The sequence below is a fragment of the Archocentrus centrarchus genome, chromosome 13 (genome assembly GCF_007364275.1).
Source record: "Archocentrus centrarchus isolate MPI-CPG fArcCen1 chromosome 13, fArcCen1, whole genome shotgun sequence".
Classification (NCBI taxonomy): Eukaryota; Metazoa; Chordata; class Actinopteri; order Cichliformes; family Cichlidae; genus Archocentrus; species Archocentrus centrarchus.
The window spans coordinates 34,003,787-34,028,761 of NC_044358.1; the positions used below are offsets into that span (position 1 = coordinate 34,003,787).

At 43.3% G+C, this 24,975-nt stretch overlaps 1 protein-coding gene across 1 annotated transcript; it reads left to right on the forward strand.

Moving 5' to 3' along the window:
• The first annotated feature begins 115 nt into the window (after positions 1 to 115).
• Positions 116 to 24,975, forward strand: LOC115790532 (serine-protein kinase ATM-like). Its single transcript, XM_030744327.1, has 63 exons — positions 116 to 269; positions 486 to 581; positions 1,597 to 1,715; positions 2,455 to 2,600; positions 2,783 to 2,947; positions 3,077 to 3,242; positions 3,359 to 3,597; positions 4,590 to 4,759; positions 4,891 to 5,069; positions 5,243 to 5,614; positions 5,712 to 5,915; positions 6,126 to 6,227; positions 6,382 to 6,616; positions 6,702 to 6,833; positions 6,974 to 7,099; positions 7,190 to 7,279; positions 7,559 to 7,745; positions 8,062 to 8,255; positions 8,329 to 8,408; positions 8,523 to 8,678; positions 8,944 to 9,019; positions 9,244 to 9,386; positions 9,475 to 9,592; positions 9,679 to 9,849; positions 10,050 to 10,225; positions 10,414 to 10,657; positions 10,829 to 10,944; positions 11,044 to 11,170; positions 11,278 to 11,477; positions 11,888 to 12,062; positions 12,481 to 12,639; positions 12,816 to 12,948; positions 13,017 to 13,112; positions 13,227 to 13,398; positions 13,485 to 13,626; positions 13,722 to 13,898; positions 14,274 to 14,451; positions 14,619 to 14,724; positions 14,833 to 14,991; positions 15,085 to 15,193; positions 15,279 to 15,367; positions 15,466 to 15,568; positions 15,725 to 15,873; positions 15,968 to 16,072; positions 16,153 to 16,272; positions 16,364 to 16,598; positions 16,710 to 16,883; positions 17,011 to 17,130; positions 17,731 to 17,948; positions 18,067 to 18,274; positions 18,372 to 18,497; positions 18,665 to 18,805; positions 18,984 to 19,122; positions 19,912 to 19,994; positions 20,135 to 20,275; positions 21,651 to 21,767; positions 21,896 to 22,045; positions 22,211 to 22,376; positions 22,708 to 22,794; positions 22,916 to 23,030; positions 23,951 to 24,014; positions 24,126 to 24,268; positions 24,363 to 24,975. The coding sequence occupies exons 2-63, from the start codon at positions 510 to 512 to the stop codon at positions 24,544 to 24,546; spliced, it is 9,288 nt and encodes a 3,095-aa protein (XP_030600187.1). The 5' UTR covers positions 116 to 269; positions 486 to 509; the 3' UTR covers positions 24,547 to 24,975.

The window sequence follows — 24,975 nt, forward strand, 5'->3', positions numbered from 1 at the left end:
CCTTTCAAACTATTACGTTTGTTTTCATGTTGAAAGTAAAGTGAATGGACTCACTCAATGCCAGGCAGGACAAGGAAGTGATGTGAGCAGCCCGTCCTTGCTGCTGGGGCGGGAATATCACGCGTAAGGTACGTGTGCGTTCGTGTGCGTGGCTCTACAAGATGGCAAAGTTGTTATGGCATGGCCAGTATCACTGTGCCTAACCTCATCTAACACCTGCACCGGCATGTGTGACAGCTCCGCAGCTGGAATCGCTGCAGTCGTTTGAGGTCAGTGAACAGACCTAAAACAGCTCAGGTGTTTGAATGGACGTTTGTGAAAGGAGTTAAAAAGCTAACCTGCCAGTGTCGTGTTGCTATAGTAGTTTGTCTGCATGAGCAGACGCAGTGATTAGTGCTTGGGTTGAATGGTAGCTATCTACAGTGTCTAGTAAGTAATAATAGTGGGGGTATAAAGCGGATGAATAACAGCTCTTGTCCCTGCAGCGTGTACACCCACAGTGAAGCACTATGAGTCTGGTTCTTCATGATTTCCTGGCCTGCTGCAGAGGACTCGAGAATGACAAAGCTACAGAGAGGAAGGTGAAAACTCCTAATAGTACATAAAATGCATTTTAAAACTCAAATGGTGGAATTCATAGGTGATTCACTGTCAATTAGTTTAAACAAATCCCCAATTGGCCCCATGACAAAGCAGCCTAACACCAGTAACCACCACAGCCATCCCTTAATTCACGTTTTCAGCCTTTCCTTCAAATCTGAACTCTTCTTACCCTGAAGTATCTTGATCAGTAAGGACCGCCGCTTTTGAGGCCAACCTCAGATTGCACCACTGATACTTCTACTTCTTGCACACCTGCAAATAAGATGACATTAACCTGTGCCTTGTATTGATGTTACACTGAATAAGTATACAAAGGTAGTGTAATGAACAGCTGAAAGACTCTAAAATCTGTTTGTTTTTTTTAAGCTAAAGATTTCTTTGATTCCCTGACACAAATAACAACAAAAACAAAATAAGAAAGAAAAAATATTGGCATGAGCTGCTGGCCATATTAGTATGATTATCATTTCTATAGGTCCACAAGTTCTCACTTGTTGCACTTTATACATAATTACTGAACAGAACTGAATTTAAAATCCTTGTCCTCAAGTCTCGTGATATCTTAAAAGACCTCACAGTGCTCAGACTGCTGCAGGACTTCATGTGATGATCAGTCTCTTTTCACTCCCCATGTGTTAATACACCACTGCAGCAGGTCATTACACACTTTTCTTCTCTCTCCTTTAGTCTGTGTTTTGCCCCATCTCTCTATGCTCTCTTTCTTCTTTTCTCTTTCCCCTCATCCCTCAGCCAATCGTGGCAGATGGCTGCCCCTCCCTGAGACTGGTTCTGCCGGTGGTTTCATCCCACTGTCACCAAGTGCTTGATTGTTGGGGTTTTCTCCAATACTGTAAGGTCTTTTCCATACAGTATAAAGCAACTTGAGGTGACTGTTGTGGTGAATTGGTGCTAAATATATAAACCCGAATTGAACTGAACGCATTTCAATAATACAATGTAAATCCTTGTTATTTGTCCTCATTTTGCTACCAGAAAGAAGCTGAGCACTTCAGACGGCTTCTTCGATCTCCAGAGATTGTGCAAGAACTGGATCGTAACTCATCAGCTAAAGGAAAAGCCTCCAAGCAACTCACATGGGATGCTGTTTTCAGGTAATATGCCTTGGAATATTTGCAGTTGTATAAATGTGCATAAGAGGTACTTCCAGAGGAGGTGCTATTTTCTACCTTTTTGTGACAGTAGGGGTTGGTCTGATCTCATCATCTTTTCATCATATAAGCTTCATTTTACTTCAGTTTTTTTTTGCATCATCTACAAAGTTATTTCATAAAAATTTGCTCTCATTTCATATTTTTACAATCCATCCATCCATCCATCCATCCATCCATTTGCTTCCACTTGTCCTGTTCAGGGTCGCGGGGGGGCTGGAGCCTATCCCAGCTGTCATAGGGCGAGAGGCAGGGTACACCCTGAACAGGTCGCCAGCCTGTCACAGGGCCAACACGGAGAGACAAGCAACCTTTCACACTCTCATTCACACCTATGGGCAATTTAGAGTAGCCAATTAACCTAAGCCCAATAAGTGCATGTCTTTGGAATGTTTGGAAACCCACACAAGCACAGGGAGAACATGCAAACTCCACACAGAGAGAGGGAGAGGCCTGGGCCAAGGTGGAATTGAACCCAGGCCTTCCAGATGTTATTCTAACTGTGAGGGAGCAGTGCTAACCACTGTGCCACCATGCTGCCATATTTTGCAATATGCTTGTAATTCATCAAGGATTTTAGTTAAAGTTAGGTTAAATTATCTACCAGAACAAATGGCTTATGTTTAAAAAAAAAAAAAAAAAAAAAAAAAAGATCTATTCTGCTTTGCACTTCCTGCATCAGGTTTCTGCAGCGTTATGTCCAGAAGGAGACGGAAAGCAGGCAATCCAGCAAATCCAATATCACTGCAACCATGCAGGCCACGCGGCAGAAGAAGATGGCTGAAATATGTAGCCTGATCAAATACTTCATTCGCTGTGCAAATAAACGTAAGTGCGTGAGTAGGTTGCAATTTATTACAATTTTAGATGAATGCCTGACGTAACAAATTAGAGAATGTTATTATATATTTATATTTAAAGAGGGTCTTTCATTACTTCATCAGACATAGTGGAAAACATGTTGAATAAACTGCAGGGACTGCAGTTAGAGTGTCCCCTTCTTCCTCTAGGTGGGCCTCGTCTGAAGTGCAGTGAGCTGCTGAAACACGTGCTGGAGGTTCTGCGGAGTTCATACTGCTGTTCGACCTTCGGCGAAGATTATAGCAGCCTCCTTGTAAAGGACATCCTCTCTGTCCGCAAGTACTGGTGTGACATCACCTCACAGCAGTGGCAGAGTCAGTGAGCTGTTTGTCTAGAAATATGTGGAAATTCATATGCGTATATGTTGAGTTTTATGATTTTACACATCAAGAAGCCAATGAAAGTAAGAATTGATGGATTTGTGTTTATTTTTTGACCCTTAGGTCTTTTGGAGTTATACTGTGACTTGTTCAGCTCTTCATCCAATTCCATCAACCGTGTTTTGGTGAGCAGAGTGATCCACACAGTGGTGAGGGGCTGCTGCATGCAGACCGATGGATTCAATGACATGCTATTCAGCTTTTTCCCCAAAGCACTGCTTAATGTCAGGTGAAAACTTTTAACGCTGCTTCTGTTTTGCAGTGAATAAATGTTCTGGTATTACTCATGCAGTAAAGTGATGAATGTAATAATTATGTATTTATTGTTTTACAAAATCGTATTAGGCAGGAAAAACACCTGACTGCTTTGGAGCACCTCGTCTCAGCTCTGAACGTCTTCTTGAGATCTGCAGCTATGAGTTGTAGGATGAGGGTGTGTCGACTGGGAGAGGAGCTCCTGCCTTCTGTATTGTATGTCTGGGCAGATATGAGGCCCAGTACTGCTCTCAAAGAAGAGATTGTGGAGTTCTTCAACCTGCAGATTTGTGTCCACCACCCCAAAGGAGCCAAGACACAGGACACAGGTTCTTTTTTGGTTTTCTTGCTTTTTAAATGTTTGTTTCGGTGGTTGTCAATCCTGTTGTTAGTATTCGATGGACAGGCATTATTGTGGGATCTACACTCACTGAATATGGCAGCAAAAGTCATAGCATCCTATTTTTCCTATATTCTATTATTCTTCTGTAATCCAACTGGAGTGAGCCTGTGTGAATTGTAGCCTCAGTTTCCCTTTTTTTAACTGTCAGGAGTGGCACCCGGTGTGGTCTTCGGCTGCTGCTGTAGCCCATCACTTTCAAGGTTCAACGTGTTGTGCTTTCAAAAATGCTCTTCTGCATATCTTGGTTGCAACGAGCGGTTATTTGAGTTACGGTTGCCTGACTATCATCTCCAAGTAGTTTGGCCATTCTACTCTGACATCAGTAAGGCATTTTCACCCAGAGAGCTGGATATTCAGACCGTTCTCTGTAAACACTAGCGATGGTTGTGGGAAAGTGCCAGTAGATCAGACCCACCCTGCCTGGCACCAACAATCATACCACATCCAAAGTCACTTCACTCACCTTTCTTCCCTATTCTGAGGCTTAACTTGAACTTCAACAGCTCATCTTGATCATGTCTACATGACTAAATGTATTGAATTGCTCCCATGTGATTGGCTGAATAGATGTTTTTGATAATGAGCAGTTGAACACGTACACTTAACAAAGTGTATAAAGCTCAAATTTCACCACCAATGAAAGCTCTCAAGAAGATCAACTGTGTTTTCGAGTGGTAGACGCTGTGACAAACAATAATAATAATAATTAAAAGGGAATTCAACTGCAATGCACCAGTCTTTCAAATTTCATTGCTTAAAACCTCAAAAATACAGTTCAAACCTGTGGCTGAACTCAGGGTTCACTTTCACAATTGGTGGCAGAATACAAAATCACAATTTAAAGGTCATGAACTAGAACATTTAAATTTCCTTAAAGAAACAACCAATAATGGGTGGCTCCTTTCTCTCATACTGCAGGTGCACATGCTGAGGACTGGCCCAGGTGGCAGAGTCTGCTGTACAACCTATATGAAGCTTTGGTCAGGGAGATAAGTCACATAGGCAGCAGAGGGAAGTACGTAACAGGGACCAGACACATAGCTGTCAAAGACAATCTCATTGAGCTCACAGCTGACATCTGTCACCAGGTGAGAAAGACAAAACTTCACGTATGCTTCAGAGCACATCACAATCAGAAGTTCAGTAAGGAAGCTTAAAAGAGTTGAATGTCTGGACGATTTAAATCTTTAAATTCTCTTGAATTTCTTGCTTGCTGTAGCTGTTCAGTGATGACAGTGACACCCATATCTTGGAGGTCACCCAGGCCTCCATCAGAGCCACACAGATGGGCAGTCCCACCCACGGAGCAGCCAGCAAGCGCCGGCGTATTGAATTGGGCTGGGGGGTCCTCCGTGACCATCTGCAGCCTCAGCACAATGACTTTGATGTCATACCGTGGTACGATAATCACGACACAATTAATATAAACGCGTTTATTAATTGTAAAGTAGTCACTGTCTTTCTTGATTATTTTATGGCACCTCAAGTATGCCTTGAGACGTGGAAGTTTGCTGTTTTCCTTAACTTCAGCGTCACGTAAAGACACTCCCATCTTTCATTTCATCTCACAGGCTACAAATCACCACTGTGCTCACCTCCAAGTACCCATCTATGGTACCTGGCCAGGAGCTGGTCTTGCTGCTGTCAGTGTTGTACCAGCTCCTGGCCGAGCAGCGGAGAGGAGAGAGGGGGTTATATGTGCTTCGCTGTCTGAGGGAGGTGGCCACGTGCCAGGCCTGCTACCCAGAGAGAGCCCAGGTCCACAGGATGGAACTGGGGAAACTCTGGGTTAAGGTATGGGTCCTGGCAGTGCGTGGGGTCAGCTCGCCCCAGACAGAGCTCCTTAGCCTGGACCTGCTGTCCTCCATCATCCAGGGAGGACTGATCAATATGGACAGAGAGTTTTGGAAGCTTTTCTCTGGATCTGTTTGCAAACCATCCAAGTGAGTTCTGTCCTTTCTCATTGCAGTGGTAGTTTTAGTTAATATTATAAAAGCTGTTTATATGATTCGATTGTTTGCACATTTATTTGCCATGCAGGAGCGCTGCACTGTGTCTTGCCCAGGCCCTGCTAAAGTGTCCAGTCCCAAAAAGTCTCATCTCAACATCAGGCTGGGACTTTGTGGGGGCCATAGAAGGATCTACATCACCTAATCTGAAGGAGACTCTCATAGCTTGGATGCTGATGAGTGACCAGAGTGATGAGATGGAGGATAGCTCCAGACCTCACCCCATCATTTGCAGGTTGGCACTTTGCTACTTTTCCCTGTTGTTTGCGTTTCATCCCAGTCTAGTACTGATAAACTGATATAAATCCTTAGACTTGTTAATATTTTTGCTTTCTAAATGTTTCTGTATGGTTTCTGAGTCTTTAGTCTGTCTATTTTTGTATGTAATTTTAAGATAAAGGTCTGATAAACACATTTTTATTATGGGTTTTCTTTTTAATTGCAGAGACTTTCCACACAATCTAATAGCGAACATCTTGGTCTCCTTGACTCTGAAGGATACCAGAGTTGGCCTGAAGTTTTTGCTGGGCACTTATGGTATAGAAAGGTGAGGTGAAGCGATCTTGTTTCCTAATTTCAAATTCTTTTAGCTTTGTATATGGTTTCTAGCCATAATTCTTAATATACAGCTGGTTTCTGCACTGCATCAACTCTCTTCGCTTTTGGAATAAAACCCTCTTTGCAACTCCTTCCTTTTAAAGTGCCTTTTCTCAAGAACAAATATCTTCCGATGCCAAAGACAACCTGGAACAGATCGAGAGACTGTACCAGCAGTTCAGCTTCAACGCGTTACCGTCAGAGGTCTGCAGATGTGACGAGTCAGTGAGGGCGGCATCGGCCGACGGTCAGTTTGCTGCCGTCCCTGGCCTCAGAAACAAGTTGGAGCAGTCCCTGCTTTGCGTGGCTGACAATTTACTCAATTGCTTCTCTCCTGAAGTGAGTTGAAGTTCATGTGTGTGCGTGTATGTGTGTTGTCTTGCACAGTGACACACTGACATTTATTGTTTTGGACCCTCTGCAGTCTCAGTCCACCCCTCCAGAGTGTCTGGTGCGTTGTTTTAGTCAGATGACCGGTGTTTTGGCAGCTTACGTCTCCACTGGGTTTCTAACTGAGGAGGAGGCCTGCCACTCACAGCTCTTCACTAAAGCAAAGGTAAGCAGTTATCTATACTCCTAAAGTCTGATTAGAAGTCGGCTGAGAACCCTTGCTTTTCTGCTCCTTATTCCAAAATAAAAGTTGAAATGAAACATGAACCTTAACTTTCAAGTTTTTGGGGCTGTTCTTGTTGGTAGACCCTGGCCCAGGACTTCAGCGAGTTTGTTTCTAGTGTGAAAGTGAAGATGACAGAGGAGGGGACCATGAGCACTCTGAGGTCTGTTATGAAGCTGTGCACACAGTCTGCCAGCAGAAAAACCAAGGTGACAAAAGTTTTCCTTTTAGAAAAACATCTGTAACTTTTTTAAGTCAAAGTCATCCACTGACAGCTGATATTAAATGTGTTTGTGCAGGACAATGTTTGTCCCGCCTCCTCTGGTTTGTTTATAATGATTCTGCCGGCCAGCCTCCTCAGTGAGCTGGCAGAAATCTGCAAACTGTTGGTGAGTATGTCACAGATTATAGATGTTGGTGGAGCAAAGACAGAAAAATGACTAACTTAATTTATCACCTTGTTAAAATAACGTCCTAAGTCATTTTTTAATGAAAGTTTTATTTTTGCCTAAATCATGTAGATTTCTATTTTTCATTGAGTTTTTTTTTTTTTGGTCTTTTCTGAAAACCCTAAAAAAAAAATGACTTAGGCCATTATTTTAACAAGGTGACAAATGAAGAACAGGGCGCAGGCTTGTTGAATCAAGCTCCCTTCTTCGCCTCTTCAGATAAGCAGTGCAGTCAGAAGAGTGAGTGCTGTGGATGAGGATAATCACATGGAAGATGAGTGGGAAATGACCAGAGCTCCACAGGGCCATGATGTTGATTTGTTTGATGACGGTGAAGAGCCCCAGAGTAGCACCAGTGGGAACCACAGGCCCAAAGGAGACAACACTGACGCTTCATGTGGCCCAGGTAAGTGGAGTCCTGAACTCATTTGTTCCTTTCTTTAAAAAAACAAACAAACTCAGTAATGGTTCATGTTTACTGAAGCACCTGCTACAGAGATTATTATTATTTATAGAGCAAATAGGCAGAATTTCACATATGTACAGCAGCCAGTGTATTTCACTGATGGATCACCATGTGCTACCACAAATAAGTCTTGCTTACGTCATTCAAAAAGATGTGATGTATTGAGTAGGTTGAATCAACCAGACACTAACGAAGTCGCTCATCATCTCATCGGTGGATAAAAAAAATGCACAACATTATTCTCGCCTCCTTGCAGGTGCGAAAAGCCTTCTAGCAGACAATCATCTGGCCCAGCAGGACCTGGCTCTCCTCGCAGTGTTGGAGTTCCTGTGTGAGTGCGGCTCCGTCCAGCCCGTCCACGGTCTGCTTTTCAAACCGCAAGAGGTGCGACGCAGGCTGCTGCTGCTAGTGGAGCAGATGGACTTCAGTAAAGCCCTGCACCTTAACATGGTGGGTAGCAGCTAGTTTGGAGGGTCAGGGTTACCGTTACCGTGGCAAACACTTACGTCTGGTTCTCTTGTAGTATCTCATCCTGTTGAAGAAGCTTCCTGCCGAGGACTCGCTCTCTCCAGAGGAATTCGACTCACTGCTCCGTCCTCTGGCGTATGAGCTTTCTGTTTGCTATTGCCAGAGCATTTGTTAATCACATTCAGTCTGCCCAACGTGACTTAATGTGTTGGTGGTGATAAAAGGATCTATTTGTTGCTGTGTTCACAGGGACCTGTGTTCTCTATATCGTCAGGACCAAGAGATCTGTGCTGCTGTACTGATGAGTTTGTTACCCTCCATAAGGAGCCTGGGCAAAACCCATCACATGCCTGAGGAGATGAAACATGTCCAGGGATCCTTGCTACAAGTGGTGTCTGGATTCTGGTTAGAAGCATGTTTTTACACCATGAATAGATGGACTGACTGTTCTTTAAAATAAACCTCTTAAAATGAAGAATCTGCATGCTATGAGGAGTCCTTGATAGAGGAAAATCAAGTGTAAAATGACCTTTCTCTGGAATGTGAAATTCTATTTTTTAAGGGATAGCTACAGTATTATACTCTGAAACATAAATGCGTTGTTTTCTGTGTAAGTCTGCGCATCCCCAGTCAAAACTATTGCTAATGCTCCCGTTGTGCTGTGTTTCAGTATCCTGAGCCATACGGGAAAATGCATGGCAACTGTGCGAGCTGCTTTAGTGCAATGTCTGGTTGCTCTCCTGGAGGTAAAATCTGCAATTAGGCAATAGTGCTGCTATTGGTATTGCCTGTAAGACTGTCTCATTACTACAGCAACTTTCACTGTTTTATTTGTAAAATAGTTTAGTCTAACGCTCATGGATGATCACCAAAACTGAGGCTATAGAATGAGAAATGTAGAGCACTGCTTTAATATCATGATATAAAGGCATCCTTTTTATTTGTCCTTTTAACATTTCCGTTTGGTTAGGCTGACCCATGTTGTAAATGGGCCGTCCTTAGTATCAGAAGGTCTGACACGGAGGAAGACTGTCCTGTGTCTGCTGTCCTTCCATCTCACCTCGCAGACACCCACCACCAGGTCCGCATGCTGGTGGCCGTTTCATTGGAGAGGTGCGGTTCAAACTCTGGCTACTAATAAACATAAAACTAAACCAAGATGACACAGATGGATATGTGATCACTGCTATCGCGTCTCCAGGCTGTTTCTGGACATGAGCTCGGAGCATCCAGATAAGAGGAAAATGCTGCCACTAAAACACCAACGGAAAGCCTTTGAGACCGTTTACCTGAAGGCTCAGGAGGGGATGAAGCTGCCGGTAAGATCATATTTGTTTTATATGCTTTTATTTCCCCCTCATGTTTTAGCAACCTTAACATGTGGTGTTTGCGCAATCACACACAGAGAAGCAGCTGTTCGGAGGACCAGGACGCCGAGATGTTCAACCGCAAGGCCTCCCTGCTAAAGAGCTTGTCTGTTGTGCTGTGTTGTAGCCCTGTGTGTGAAAAACAGTCCCTGTTTGCACTCTTCCAGTCTTATAAAGAAAATAATATTGAAGAGCAGCTCATAAAAAAGGTAACAATTTAAGGTCTTGATGCAAGTAAAACTTTGGATAACTACTGATACTTGAGTGAACTTTTTGAGATTAAGAGCCCTTGGTATGTCACTGTATAACCTAAAAACATGAAGCTGCCCCTTTCAAACAAACAAACAAAAAAAAACCCACTGAAAGCCCAGAGTGACATGAATTGTTTCTGTCCACTTTTTAACCACAGATGTTGTGCAGCGTCTCCAGAGCGCTGGGCTACAAGAGCGTAAAAACATTTGTCAGCTCTCACCTGAACTACTTGGTGGCTGAGTGGCTCGCACAGAGACAGTCTGATGACCGCTACACTCTTGGATCTTTCCCCTACAGTCTCCTGGACCATGACACAGTCAAAGATTTCTATAAGTGAGAAAATAAGCTCTTGTTTTGTTTTTTTTAAAACCTTCATTTAAATATGGCTCACTGAGTTACTTTCCCTTGTGTAGTCAGTCTGCTGTAGTTACATTAAATCAGACACTGCAGATGGTGTTATTTTTAGGACCCACTGTATGAAGACAATTGTGATAGAGTGTCCTTTTCCAATATCCTTAAAGCTCTTCCTACCCGGTGCTGATCCCCCGCCTGGTCTTCCTGGATGACTTTGAACAGTTGAAGTCTATCGGCAGGTGTCTCGAAAAGGACTGGAGGGACTTATTGGCCGACTGTTTCCCCAAGATCATGGTCAACATTTTGCCATACTTTGCATTGCCGGGCCAGGACTCGCAGGTTGCACAGCAGAGAGAGAAGGCCCACAAGGTGTACGACCTGCTCAAAGATGCCAGCTGTCTGGGTAAACAGGTAACGCCAGCTTTTATCTACAGTGCATCTGCAGTCAGACTCCTGCTTGTCAGTACTAAGATCTGAGAAAAGGTTATCAAGGTCACAGGCTTGACTGAGCGTGCCACAGTTAAATGATACATATTCTTTGCTCTAAAACTCAAATTCTCACATTTGAAAATGTGTCCACAGCAAATCGACAGCCTGATCCACAGTAACCTGCCGGACATTGTAGTGGAACTGCTCATGACTCTGTATGAGGGAAGTGGAGCTGAAGGAGACACAGCAGACCTGAAACGCTTTATTGGGTAATAAAAAACAAATATTTTCTCTGGTAGTGTTATTTATTTATTTTTTTTAAAGTATGTTAAAAATGGAAGTTAAAATGTCCGTTTGATGTCTCTCAGAGAGTTAGACCCTGTACCAAATCCCCCGTACTTCAGCTCATATGTCATCAAAGCTACACTGGACTACCTCAGCAAGTGCCACAGTGCCAACCACAAGTCACTGGTAGCCATTCTGTCAAAAATCCCGGTATGATGTCTCATATATTGTCAGCCAGTCAAACTTTTTTGGGAAATGATCACATTTTCTCTATATTTTCTTTTATATGCAATAATGTTACATCTTCTGTGCTGTAGATTTCTATCCAGAGGACTCTGCTCGCCGTGTGTGAAAGAGCAGAGGAGACGACCAACAGCTACGAGCGTCACCGCATCCTCCTCATGTACCATTTGTTTGTCAGCCTGCTGCTCAGGGAGGTGAAGGACGGTCTGGGAGGAGCCTGGGCCTTTGTTCTCAGAGATATAATCTACACACTCATTCACCATATTAACAGCAGGTCGGTGCACTCGCAGGCAAACCTACACATGCATGATGTGGGATACTCAATTAGCGCAGAGGGCAAGCTTTCAGATTAATAGGATTATTGGTCCATGGACTAAACCTGAACTCTATTATTCAGTCTTAACCAGGCATTACAGCTCCACTTGGCTAATTGGCAAAAGCAACATGAGTGCATAGCTAATTAGCGTATCATTAGATTGCATGCATTACCGTGAATGTTCTTGATAAAAATGGGTAAGCAGACACTCAAACTGTGTCATTTACCACACAAAAAATTGGCTAAATATTCCCACCTTAGCTACATTAGTGGGGCAGTTTTAGGCTGGGTTTCAGACATTTCTCACACATTGTGCTTTATGTGCATGAACTTGACATCTGCATGCTCTGTTTTCCTCCCAACCACAGATCAGTTCAGTGTGATGAAGTTTCTACCCGAAGCCTCTCTCTTTGCTGTGACCTCCTCATGTCTGTGTGTCGGGTGTCACTGCAGTTCTGTGATGACGCTCTGGACTGCCACCTACAGGTCATCATTGGAACTCTAACTGCTCAGGTGACCAGCCGACCCTCTATCTCACAGCAGGTAAGTGACTTACATGCCAGAGCGTGCTGTGCTAAATGTACTAGTGTACTACTTGATGATTATTTTTTTATTAACATAAGTATTTTATTATGCATCATCTTTGGAAGGTGCACACAAATGCAGTAGTATGTGTTTAAATGTTTCCCAAATTTGCAGCTTGAGGCCACTAAAGTAAGATGTTTAAGTGCATGTGTTTGTAGTTTAATAACTTTAAATCACCACCTTTCTTAAGTCATGGCGATTTTAGACATAAAAAAATTATCCTAAAAACACAAAATGTATTTTGGTGCCATTTGTGCACAGCTGTGAGGATGTTTGCTAATGTGTAACTTAACAAACTCTGGTTTATTTTGACTTAGAATAACTGTGGTATCTGTTCAGTACCCATGATTTTTATTCTGAATTCTCTGCCCTGAAGGTGCTCAGTCTGCTGCAGTTCCTTGTCATAGAAAATCAACAGAAGTTAAAGGAATCCATCAGCAGGTTGGAGCCTTTCCCTGATATCCCTGAATTCAGAGAGCTGCGGTCTGTACAGCACAAACTCAAATATAACGCTGGCGCCTTCACTCTGAGACAGGTAACAGCAACAGATACATGTGTAAACGCAATATCTGTGTGTTGAAAGTTCATTTAGATCTTCTGTCATCATCTTGATGCAAAATGAGAACCAGCTGGGCCACCTTAGCATTTTTTTTTACATGCTACAGAGTGTGAGAGTGTGAGGGAACTTTAATTCATGTTTCCCTTCTACAGGAGATCGCCCACTTCCTATCAGTGACGTCCTGCGACTGCTTACCTCTGACTAGGCTCGAAGGCTTAAAGGAACTGACCAGACAGCTGCATGACAACAAGGGACAGATCAGAGAGCTTCTCAAAGAGTGCCATGGTGTGATGCTAAAGGAGGGAAAATGGTCTCTGCATGAAAACGTTTTCTAACTGTGTCGTCCTTTTTAGCCGACCCGACCGACAGTGTGCTGGTGAAGCTGGTCCTCAGTCTCCTGCAGCTCTGTAAACTAGCAGCCAACCACCCTGGAGGAGCTGACATTCTGGGTAAAAATATCAAGTAACTTTTACAGAAACCCTAAGTTGTGTTGTCCTCCATGTCAACAGTTTGCGTAGTTTCAGTTTTAGCATTACTTTCAAAGTGCAAACCTCCTACTGCAGAGGCTGCAGGCAGCTGTCTAGGACAACTGGGTCCAGTGGATTTTTCCAATATCGCCCTTCTTCATGGCAGAGACCCTCTGTATGAAAAGGCTGTTTCCCTCTTCACCTCCACTGAGTCACAGTGTCTTTACATCGTCCTCAACTGCATGAACAACGCACTCACTCAGCAGCGGTATGGTGATTCCTAAAATTCTGTAATTGTTAGGTTCACACATATGACTGTGGAAATGTTGATGTGTTCTGTGCTGTGACTGTCAGAATCGAGGTGAGACGGGCAGCAGCTCAGTGCCTAAAGAACATCCTCGCAACTCAGTCTGGAGTCGACTTCTGGGAGCAACACAAAGACAACAGAGACCCCATGCTGGCTTACCTCAATCCGTTCAGAACAGCCAAGAACAAGGTGGGTTATAGGTGTGTGTGTGTGTATTACCTCACAAGAGCTGCAAGCTCAGTTTATATGTGTGCATGTTATTACTGGCTGTTGTCCTCGGTCAGGTGGCTGCCGTGGCTGCTGAAAAGAGCACAGATGCCAGAGAAAAGCTGGAAAGCCAGGAATTTTGGATTCCCCAGGCGGGCAGTCATAGCAGCTGGTTGAAGGCTCTGTGCACGGCGCTGTTAGACAGCGGAGGGGTCAGGTGCGACGCTCTGCTTTTGTCCCGACCACTCTGTCTGGTGAGCACATGGAAATTATCTTAAGAACTTTTTAGAAGTCGATCAACTTCACTCAGCCTTAATTCTGTACTTTTTAATATAAACATTTCAAGCAAGGAAGAGAAAATAAATTTTCAACATATCCAATAATAATATCGGCTGACTGGGAGTGACTGATTTGGGGGATTACTCGCATCTTCATTATTCATTCAGTAGAAGCCACTTCTTGGATTACTTTTAACTTGTGCTTTTTTATTATTAACAAATGTTATTTAACATTTGTAGTCTTCATTCAGTCACATACTGAATGTTAATACATATTAAAGATCCATCCTACTTCACCTTATTCCCTTATTCCCTCCTTCTGTCTCTCACCATGATTCTCTCCATCTTTAGGTGTGGGTGGACTGCTGTCAGAGGTTACTCCCTCTCATCATTCACTCCATTCTTCTGGATGACTCTGATGGGTCATTTAGGGAGTTGCTCTCCTCCCACATTCAGGACTTTTTCAGCTTCTGCTGTAGAAGTGCTCAGGCCTCAAGTCGCTCCACCACTCCTCTCACCTCTGACTCTGGTGAGTCTGTGACAATTAATAATGATCTTTTTGTTCTTTTCCTGATGGTTTGGTACATTTTATTTCTTATACTCTCTATACTCTTATAACGGTGAATGGTAGATAATATTCAGGAGTTTGCATGTTTTTGTTTGCTTTGAGGTAAGCATCTATTTTATTCTTTACAGAGTCCGACACTGCCAGCCAAGGCGTGTATGATAAGACCTCTCTGCGTACCATGCTTGCCGTGATTGACTATCTAAGACACCAACAGAGGCCACTGGAAGCTGGAAGGTTTTTAATCAAATATTATTCAGATACTGTTTGGACCTCCTCTTGCCTCTGCCCTAGCAAAAGTGTGCATGTCAAGCCTTGGAAATAAATTGGGTATCCTTCTTGCAGTAACTCCTGTGGCACAGTGTGCGACTCAAACTTCTGGCTGGAGCTGAACTACCTGGAGGTGGCCAAGGCCGCTCAGTCCTGCTCAGCTCACTTCACCGCTCTGTTGTACACCGAGATCTATGTGGACAAGATCAAAGCTAACATGGAACAAAGTCGCAGGTATGCAGTGGCTCGATGAAAACACTAATGTAAATAATTAGAAGGTTTTATCCCATTTTCTTTTTATTGACCCATTATTTTCCACATCTGCAGAACCAAATCCAGAGCAACACGGAAAATAAATTTTGAAGGGAACAGCCAGACCTTCACCATCTCCAGCCTGACCGAGAAGAGCATTGAAGACACCAATATCAGTCTGCAGGTCTGTTCTTCATGTTAGATACATTGGAACATTGGCAGTTTTGTTTTCTATATATCTATATATCACAACTGTCGCATATTTGCAGGAGCTGCTGATTGAGGTGTATCGCAGCATTGGAGAGCCTGATAGTCTGTATGGCTGTGGTGGAGAGACCATGACCAGTCCCCTGACAAGGTAGAAAATTTTCACTAGAATCTTTCACATTATCAGTTCTTCCCTCCAGGATTCAGTCATTATCAGTCTTACTGATGTTTTGGCACATGAATTTATAGGATTCGCACCTATGAACACGAGGCCATGTGGGGAAGGGCCCTGACCTCCTACGACCTTCACTGTACTCTGCCTGAGGTCACTCGACAAGTGGGCATCGTGGAGGTATGATTGGTCTCATCTCCACAAACAAGAAGTTATATTATGGTGAAGCCTCCAGAGGCTGGTTTAGGTTTTCCCCATTTGCCTAAATTAAGATCTTTTGCCTCCTATATTAAGTGTCACTCTGTAACACAGTGCAATACAATCTCGTGCCAACAGGGTCTGCAGAACTTTGGACTAAGCAGCATCCTTGCCACCTACATGAGGGGTCTTGAGAGTGAAGGGGTTGAGTGGGGAGCTGAGCTGCGAGATCTTCGCTTTCAGGCAGCCTGGAGGAACACCCAGTGGGATTTTGAGCTGTCGGAAAGGTGAGGGGAGCATGTGCTGCACAAAACAAGACCATTATCTCACAGAAGGTAGAAGGTACACTTTATTTTTTCTCCATATATCTTGCTGTAACAGGAGTGAGAAATCCAATCCTGGCTTCCATGAATCTGTGTTTTGTGCCCTGCAAGCACTCAGGGACAAAGAGTTCTCCACATTTGATGAAACTCTGAAACAGGCCAGGTATGTTGGACAAAATGCCAGGTTTTACCCCCCCAGTGCAACGGCATTATTTCTGTGTTAACGCTTGTGCATTTCTACAGGGGTGCTGAGGTGGAAGAGCTCTGCAAAGGCAGCCTGGAGGCTGTGTCATCTCTGTATCCAGCTCTCAGGAACCTGCAGAGCATCAGTGAGCTGGAGAGTGTTAAACAGCTATTCTCCAGGTGACGCCAGTAAAAACATATCACACAGTCAGTAACACATGGCGCTCTCCTCAGGACTTAATGTTGATGTTTTGACTTTTTTTAAAATCAGACCCTTCTCAGATGTGGTCCTGAGAGAAGTTTACAGGCAGTGGCGGCAGCACTCCCAGCTCCTCATTGACAGTGACTTTGCTTTGGTGGAACCCATTCTAGCTGTTCGCTCTGTGGCCCACCACACCCTGTTATCCAGGGTGGGAGAGCCCGACAGCAGCCAGTACCTCACTTCTGTGCTCACTGACCACCTCATGGACCTCTGTCGGTTAGCTCGCAAGGCTGGAAACACACAGGTAGCATCCACATGTGAAGGTTTAACACAGTGTTTTCCTTTTATCTACTGAGTGAATATCGTATATGAAGGTTACTTGTAACATCTTAAGAGTGTTTTGAACTCTTTCTAGCTGGCAGAGCGTGCAGTCTACCAGATGAACCAGCATGCTGGCGGTGGGAGGACCTGGGCGTCGCTGCCCGTGTCTTCATGGCAGCTGGAAGAGGCCCAGGTGTTCTGGGCAAAGGGAGAGCAGGGTCTGGCTCTGGGCATGCTGAGACAGATGATACACAGCCTAGAGGAAAAGGTCAGACACACACAGTGTGCATTCCTTTTTATTTCCAGTTGTAACTAATGCAACATAGTAAGATTACATAAGCTAAATCCAAAATATCAAGATGGGCTATTGAGCTGTTTTGGTGTGTGCTGGACAGGTGGATTTAAATCCTGCTTTGGCACCGGTGTACACCGAGTGCCTCAGGCTGTGTGGTAACTGGCTGGCTGAAACCTGCCTGGAAAGTCCGGGAGTCATACTGGAGAAGTATCTGGAGAGGGTAAGAAGTGGTCAAAGCTTTATTAAAAGATAATGGGTCAGGATTTTGCCTTGTTATGGGACTTGAAATCAGCCAAGTTTAACCATTTTCACACATGCACAGTTCCTGAAATGAACAAAGTGGCTCCAGGTTAGAATTCTTTTCTGATATTTTGTTTTTGTGTCAATAAGGGTGGTCGAAACAGAAGTCTAAACACCCTAAAATACACTTGAATATATCAGCAATCCCTTAGAAAAATGAATGGGTTATTACCCATCAGCCTAGCAGCATGCAGTCACCCCGCACTCATGCACACACCCTCACATGAATAATTTATTTATGTCCAGATAAATTAGGAGTAGGCAAAGATATAAATATTAAGCTTTTGCAAGTTTACAGTTTATGCCCTCTGGCTATGGCGGAGTCATGTGGACAAAATTAAATAATTCATAGGTGTGTGTGTGTGTCTGTGTCATACATCTGAATCAGGTCACGCTGTTTTGTAGTGCAGTTTTTTTTTTTTTTTTTGGTGCATTAAGTTTGTTTTATTTTTTGGTGCTGACTTTTGTTTGTGAACATCCCTTTACTGCTGAGATTAATAAAGGTCTCATCTGTGCTCAGGCAGTGGAGGTGATAGAGGGGGAATCAGGACTTCAGGACTCCAGGCTCCAGAACCAGCGGACTGAGGCCTTCTTATCTCTGGCCCGCTTCTCTGACGCTCAGTACCAGAGCATCGACAAATACATGAAGTCGTCTGAGTTTGAGAACAAGCAGGCGCTGCTGAAGAAGGCCAAGGAGGAAGTGGGCTTGATGAGGGAGCATAAAGTGACCTCCAACAGGTTGATTTTCCACATTTACAGCTCAATCCTCAATCTCTAACCCAAATACATCATATTTACACTGAGGCCCAGCTCCACTCAAGACAAAGTGAAACACTATTTTCCTCTCACTTCCCAGGTACACAATAAAAGTGCAAAGGGAGCTGGAGCTGGATGAAAAAGCCTTGTCTAACCTGCAGATGGACAGAAAACGCTTTCTGTGTAAGGCTGTGGAGAATTACATCCAGTGCCTGGAGCAGGGTGAGGAGCACGACACCTGGGTGTTCCGGCTGGCTTCCCTCTGGCTGGAAAATGCTGCCATTAAAGATGTAAATGAGACGATGAAGGTTAGCAAAACATTTAAGTTTCTGTGCTGGATCTTGTAAATATTTGACAAAGCAGACGTTCAGTGCTTTTAATTTTCCCACCTGCTTTGTGTTACAGAAAGGGGTGAAACGGATCCCTTCCTACAAGTTTCTGCCTCTCATGTATCAGCTGGCTGCCCGCATGGGAACCAAGATGGCAGCTGGTGTCGCCGAGGATCCGGGATTCCACGAAGTCCTCAGTGATGTAACCCAGCACTTTATTTGTTAATGTGAAATTAAAACAGAGTTATATGAAAAGTTTGCTGTAGCTGTGTCCAGTTTATTATTTGTAATGATGCTTTTGATTAATTACTTTTACATGCAGTGTGAGTTATCACCTCAGTAGATTTGAGCTCTCGTCTCTCCTCATAGCTGATTTGCCGAGCATCTCTGGAGCACCCTCACCACACGCTCTTTATCATCTTGGCCCTGGTCAATGCCAACAAAGACGAAAATTTTAGCACATCCCGGCTGTCTAAGAGTGCTTCACGTCAGCCGTCACAATTTGATCTGGTGGGTCTGACATTTTTGTGCCTTTTTCATGCTAGTGCATTATTCTCTGGATAATATGGAGCTTAATTATGACATTTTGTTATTACATGACAGAAAATAATAAAACACATAATAGGGCCTCTTTAAAAAGCACAGTTTGTTTTTTTGTTGTTAATAAACAAAGTTAATGCTCATGCAGGAGCGTTCTGATGTGGCTCGGAAAATCATCACCGCCATCAGGAAGAAGCGAGGCGAGATGATCCGAGGGATTGAACGTCTGTGTGATGCCTACATCACCCTGGCTTACATGGATGCCAGCAGGCACAAAACGGAGAAGAGTGAGTAGTTCATACACAAGGATTCAGGGATTTTTATCCTTGTTTCACTCACTGGCCACTTCATTGGGCACGCTTCCCTAGTAGATAGATTCAGCAAGGGGTTGGATATTGACATGATGCATTGCTGCAGATTCATGCCATGACAATACACTATATTGCCAAAAGTATTCACCCCCCCCCATCCAAATCACTGCATTCAGGTGTTCCAATCACTCCCATGGCCAAAGGTATAAAACCAAGCACCTAGGCATGCAGACTGCTTCAACAAACATTTGTGATAGAGCTGGTGTCACTGAGGTGAATCCGTGATGATTTGAGCTTTGTTACATGGTGTGTTATCCTGCTGGCAGCAGTTATCAGAAGATGGGTACACTGTGGTCAGCAACAATACTCGTGTTGGCTGTGGTGCTTAAACAATGCTCATAGGCCCAAGTGTGCCAAGAAAATGCCCCCCACAGCATTACACCACCATCTGATTGTGGCTGCAGAAATTAAAGACTCAGACCAGGCAACGTTTTTCCAAGTCTTCTGTTGTCCAGTTTTGGTGAGCTGTGTGAATTATAGCCTCAGTTTTCTGTTCTTAGCTGACAGGTGTCTGCTTAGGGGTCAACGTGTGTGTTCAAAAATGATCAATCATTTAATGACTTTGTAACTTATTAAACCATCAGTACATCCCTTGTGTCTGCCATTTTTCCATTATTTATTTTTTCTGTTGTTGTTTTTAACCCTTAATGTTTGTAGTAAATGTCCGGCTTCTTATACAGCCTTTGTGTCCTTGTTTCATTTTAGAGGCTATTCCCATCCCCGCCGATCAGCCCATCGTCCAAATTAAAGATCTTGAGGAGGTCGTCATACCCACGATGGAGATTAAGGTGAAATACAGTTTAAGAAGTATATAGCTAGACCTTTGCTGCTTTCAGTGTTCATAAATAATTGATGAAGATAACAGTGGGGAAATATTTTGATTGATTGAATTTAATTTGAGATTATTTGGATCATATTGTGTAAACAGGTGGATCCATCCGGCCGCTATGAAAACCTGGTGACCGTCAGGTCCTTCCGGCCCCACTATCACTTGGCTGGAGGAGTCAACCTGCCCAAGATCATCGACTGCGTTGGCTCTGATGGCAAGAGCAGGAGACAGCTGGTTAAAGTAAGCGTGCGTGTGTGTTTGTGTGTCTTACATGTGCTTTTGATGCCCTCGATAGGCGCAGGTGAGTTTGTTTCCTGATTAAAGTCACTTTTTACTTCAGTTCGTTTCCATTTAGGTTCTGTGATTGCTAAAAATTAATCCAGTTTTTGTACCAGGACAAACACACTTTCACTCCTTTATAATGAAAACATCCTTCAGCAGACTGCTCTGTGTGTGTGTGTGTGTGTGTGTGTGTGTGTGTGTGTGTGTGTGTGTGTGTGTGTGTGTGTGTGTGTGTGTGTGTGTGTGTGTGAAAAGTCGAGAGAGTGTTTGCGTTTGCTGAAATATTTGACAGTCATGATGACACGTTTTCTTGTAACTTAATTTTGTATCTGTGTGTTTGTTTTATGTTAAAAATAAATTTAATTGAAAAAGCTGTACAACAGAGAGAACATTAGCATGTCTTGAAATATATCAGCAGTATTATATTGTGCTTTGGCCTGCAAGTTTGATTAAGCTGTTGTATACCAAAATCACAAAAAAACAAAAGTAGAGTTGAAATTGTGGGTCAATATACTTTTGTGAAAGAATGGGTCGCTCTCAGGAGCTCAGTGAATAGGATGATACCGTGATAGGATGCCACCTGTGCAACAAGTCCAGACATGAAATTTCCTCATTACTAAATATTCCACAGTCAGCTGTTAGTGGTATTATGAGAAAGTGGAAGCGACTGGAAACAACAGCAACGTGAAATCATAGTGTGGTCAGCAGATGCTGAAGTGCATAGTGCACAGAGGTCGCCATCTTTTTGCAGAGTCAGTCGATACAAGCATCCAAACTTCATGTGGCCTTCAGATGAGCTCAAGAACAGGGTGTAGAGAGCTTCATGGAATGGGTTTCCATGGCTGAGTAGCTGCATCCAAGCCTTACATCACCAAACGCAATGCAAAGCGTTGGATGTGTATATACACACGCGCACACACACACACACACACACACACGATTTGTATATTTGTCTGTGGGTGTGGGTATGGGTGTATTTCTGATGGGTTCCTTGTTGGTCTGTTTTAATGTGTAAATGAACTTTTTAGTTAGTTAACTAGTTAGTTAACTTTTTAGCTTTTTCACTGTCTGTTTTTTTATCCCTTGATATCTTTCTGTACTTGTGAAGCCCTTTGAACCTCCTCATATGATATTGGGCTATACAAATGAACTGAATTGTACTGAAATGAATTACCATTCTGCCTGAGGTTTCACTTGTTTTGCCTAAACTAAGAGGGGTAGGTTGGGGGTATCCCAGTAAAGCATTGCATTGTAACAAGATGATGATAGTTGGTCACTTCACCTGTCAGTGGTTTTCATGTTATGATGGTTTGTGCCCTCTCCGTATGAACAGGGTCAGGATGACCTGCGACAGGACGCGGTGATGCAGCAGGTCTTCAGCATGTGCTCTATGCTGCTGCAGCGCAATACAGACACTCGCAAGAGGAAGCTCAACATCAGACGATACAAGGTTCCCCAAAAACACAAATCTGTGGCTCTGTTGCATATTTTTATTCAATCTCTTTCTCTCTTTATTGTTTAAAAAAACCCAACAACGCAACAAAAAAAAAAAGCTTGTGCTCATATACTTGATTCCAGGTGGTGCCTTTCTCACAGCGCAGTGGCGTGTTAGAGTGGTGCTCTGGCACGGTGCCCATCGGGGAGTTTTTGGTGGATCCCATTAAAGGAGCTCACAAACGCTTCCGACCCCAGGACCCGACCAACCTAGCCTGCCGAAAGGAGATGATGGTATAATGTTGTTGAATGGAAAACATACAACACACCTAAAGGCAGTTACTAAGGAATTTGTTTGCCTTACGTCGCTTGTTATGGGTTCAAAGATTTGTCTGATACTCCGAAGAACTGCAGAAACCAAAGCTCACACCTGTAGTTTTTGTTTTGCTGTCACTACAGGATGCTCAGAGACTTGCGTTCGATGAGAAGCTGCGGCGCTACAACGACGTGTGCAAGAATTTCAGGCCGGTCTTTAGGTATTTCTGCATGGAACGATTCCTGGATCCTGCAGTGTGGATGGAGAAGCGGCTGGCTTACACTCGCAGTGTAGCCACCTCTTCTATAGGTACACCATCTGAGAATGTATATTATGTTCGCTCCATAGTATGTATTCTAAATACATAATGCCACATCCAAATGCACAACATATATTTGATGTGGCTTGAAACAAAAATTTTTTTTGCATCAGCTATTATTATTACGATGATTGATGGAACCTTCTTTGCTTTGTACATTAAACTTCACCTTTATTCTCTGCATATTAACATTTTGTTCCCAATGGATGGCCAGAGTTATGACAAAGAATTAAAAAATATGCATTTGCAGCAGTGTGTCATATTAGCTCCAAACAGTGATAGAATAATCATAAAAAACTAACTTCTGTTTTCCGCCCACAGTCGGCTACATCGTAGGTCTGGGTGACAGACACATCCAGAACATACTGATCGACGAACAGACTGCTGAACTGGTGCACATCGATTTAGGTCTTCTATTTCTTCTATTTCTTTGTATCCATTGAGTGTACACAAAGAAGTTCACTATTTATTCAGAAAAGGTTTTACCAATGCGGGTGTCACGTTTTCTTCTTTGTGTTTTTTGGTTAAGGTGTGGCCTTTGAGCAGGGGAAGATCCTCCCCACCCCTGAGACTGTCCCCTTCAGACTCTCCAGAGACATTGTGGATGGTATGGGCATCACTGGAGTGGAAGGAGTTTTCAGGAGGTTAGATCATGATTATGCTCAAAAGTTGCTATTTCATTATATTTCTAATGCTGCTTGCTGCTTCAATAAAAGGAGATAGAAGATTTTTTTTTTCCATCTGCAGAGATTTATATTAGGCAGTATAACTCTGTTCTGGGACCAAGCTTTATCTGTCAAACAGATGGCCTCACGTTTGACTCTAGAATACTTTAGTATACAGAGGAGTTCAAGGTCGACTCAATTACTGTATGGTGCCCAGGTCCTGTGGCTGCACAACAAGCCCAAATCATCACCCCTCCACCACCGTGCTCACAGTTGGTATGAGGTGTTTGATATGCCTGATGTCATGTTCTTTCTAGAGAGAAGAAGCTTTCTCCTCACAACCATTCCACAGAAGCCATATTTGTTCTTTTTCTAATTCTCCTGTCATGAACTTTAAGTTTTAACATGCTAATTGAGGCCCGTAGAGTCTGAGATGTATTTTATTATGTCCCGATAGGAAAAACTTTAGAATTTCTTTTTTTTTGGACTACATAAGGCAACCGTAATGGCCTTTTTTTTGGCATAACTTATTCTTTCAATCACAATACTTTTTTCAGTCAGTCTTTAATACGCATTTTCTTCCAAATTTTAGCTCGGTAAGCTTCATGCTTAAAGTGATTTTCTAACTTCTGTCACAGCAAACTGCTGTTTCCAAAAGTGAAATCTGAGCTTGAAAACATGCGGTCAGTCTTTGGTACATAAGAGTTTTCCCAGAAAATGCACTCTTCCTTTTTTTTGATTCCTCCAGGAAAGCTGATGAGCAAACTTCTTCATTAAGTTTGTCTCAAGTCATAGATTAAGATCTGTATTGGGCAATCTGTTGTGATTTAGCCGTGCAGTAGCATTTTAAGCATTCAGTACTGTAAATAATCTGAACTCCGTCCGTCTTCTCCTTTCAGATGCTGTGAGAAGACGATGGAGGTGATGAGGAGTTCTCAAGAAGCTTTGTTGACTATTGTAGAGGTACATTCATGCGAGAGTTTACCCAAAGCCTACTTAATTGCTCTTAAATATCACGTTTTATTATTGAGTGGTGCCTTTGTCAGTTTCTGTGTCTTTGTGTGTGCTGTATAGGTGCTGCTGTATGACCCTTTGTTTGACTGGACCATGAACCCACTGAAAGCCTTCTACCTGCAGCATGACGAGCAGCAGGAGCTTAACGCAACACTAAGCTCCACAATGGGGGGAGATGACATAGACAACAACCGTAAATCCAGGTGATCAAGTAGAGGAGTGTCTGAATTTGAGCTGTTATGGTTGTGGGTTTGTTTTGTTTTATTGTAAAATCTCTTCCCCTCATACTCCTTCCAGCAGTGACAGTCAGAGCTTCAACAAGGTGGCAGAGCGGGTGCTGTTGCGGCTGCAGGAGAAGCTCAAGGGAGTGGAAGAGGGAACAGTACTCAGCGTGGGAGGGCAGGTCAACCTGCTCATCCAGCAAGCCATGGACCCCAAAAACCTCAGCAGACTTTTCCCAGGATGGCAGGCCTGGGTGTAGACTGGGGAAAAGTGATATCGGTGAAAAGTTTCGCCTGACCTGGAGTCTTGAAGATATTAAAAAGACCAAAGAACTCTGTGTGTGTCTGTGCACAGCCCAGTGTGGAGGGCTGACATGTTTCCTGTACATGTTTTATGTTTTACCCCGATGGATGTGAATGTTGATCAGGTTATGAAGTGATTGATTTTGCCACACATCCTAATGAATGTATAAATGTGAAATGCCATTTAAAGCCTTATCCAACCAGGATTTATTTCATTTCTCCTGATTATCGGTTAAAATGGTTGTTCTTTTCCTGCACAGTATGTAATGAGCTTTTCTTTTATACAAAAAGAATGATTTGTATATAGTTTCCAATTCAGCTGCTTTGTACCTCTCTGTAAAATGAGTACTGTATCATTAAATAAAACCAAAAGTATGCTGGCTTGA

What these genes read in the sequence shown, in the direction of transcription:
- LOC115790532 (XM_030744327.1), top strand. Translation starts at nt 510, where the DNA reads ATGAGTCTGGTTCTTCATGATTTCCTGGCCTGCTGCAGAGGACTCGAG. An exon ending in AGCCGTCACAATTTGATCTG is followed by an intron (nt 18,806 to 18,983) that starts GTGGGTCTGACA and finishes ATGCTCATGCAG; the next exon opens with GAGCGTTCTGATGTGGCTCG. An exon ending in TACCCACGATGGAGATTAAG is followed by an intron (nt 19,995 to 20,134) that starts GTGAAATACAGT and finishes TTGTGTAAACAG; the next exon opens with GTGGATCCATCCGGCCGCTA.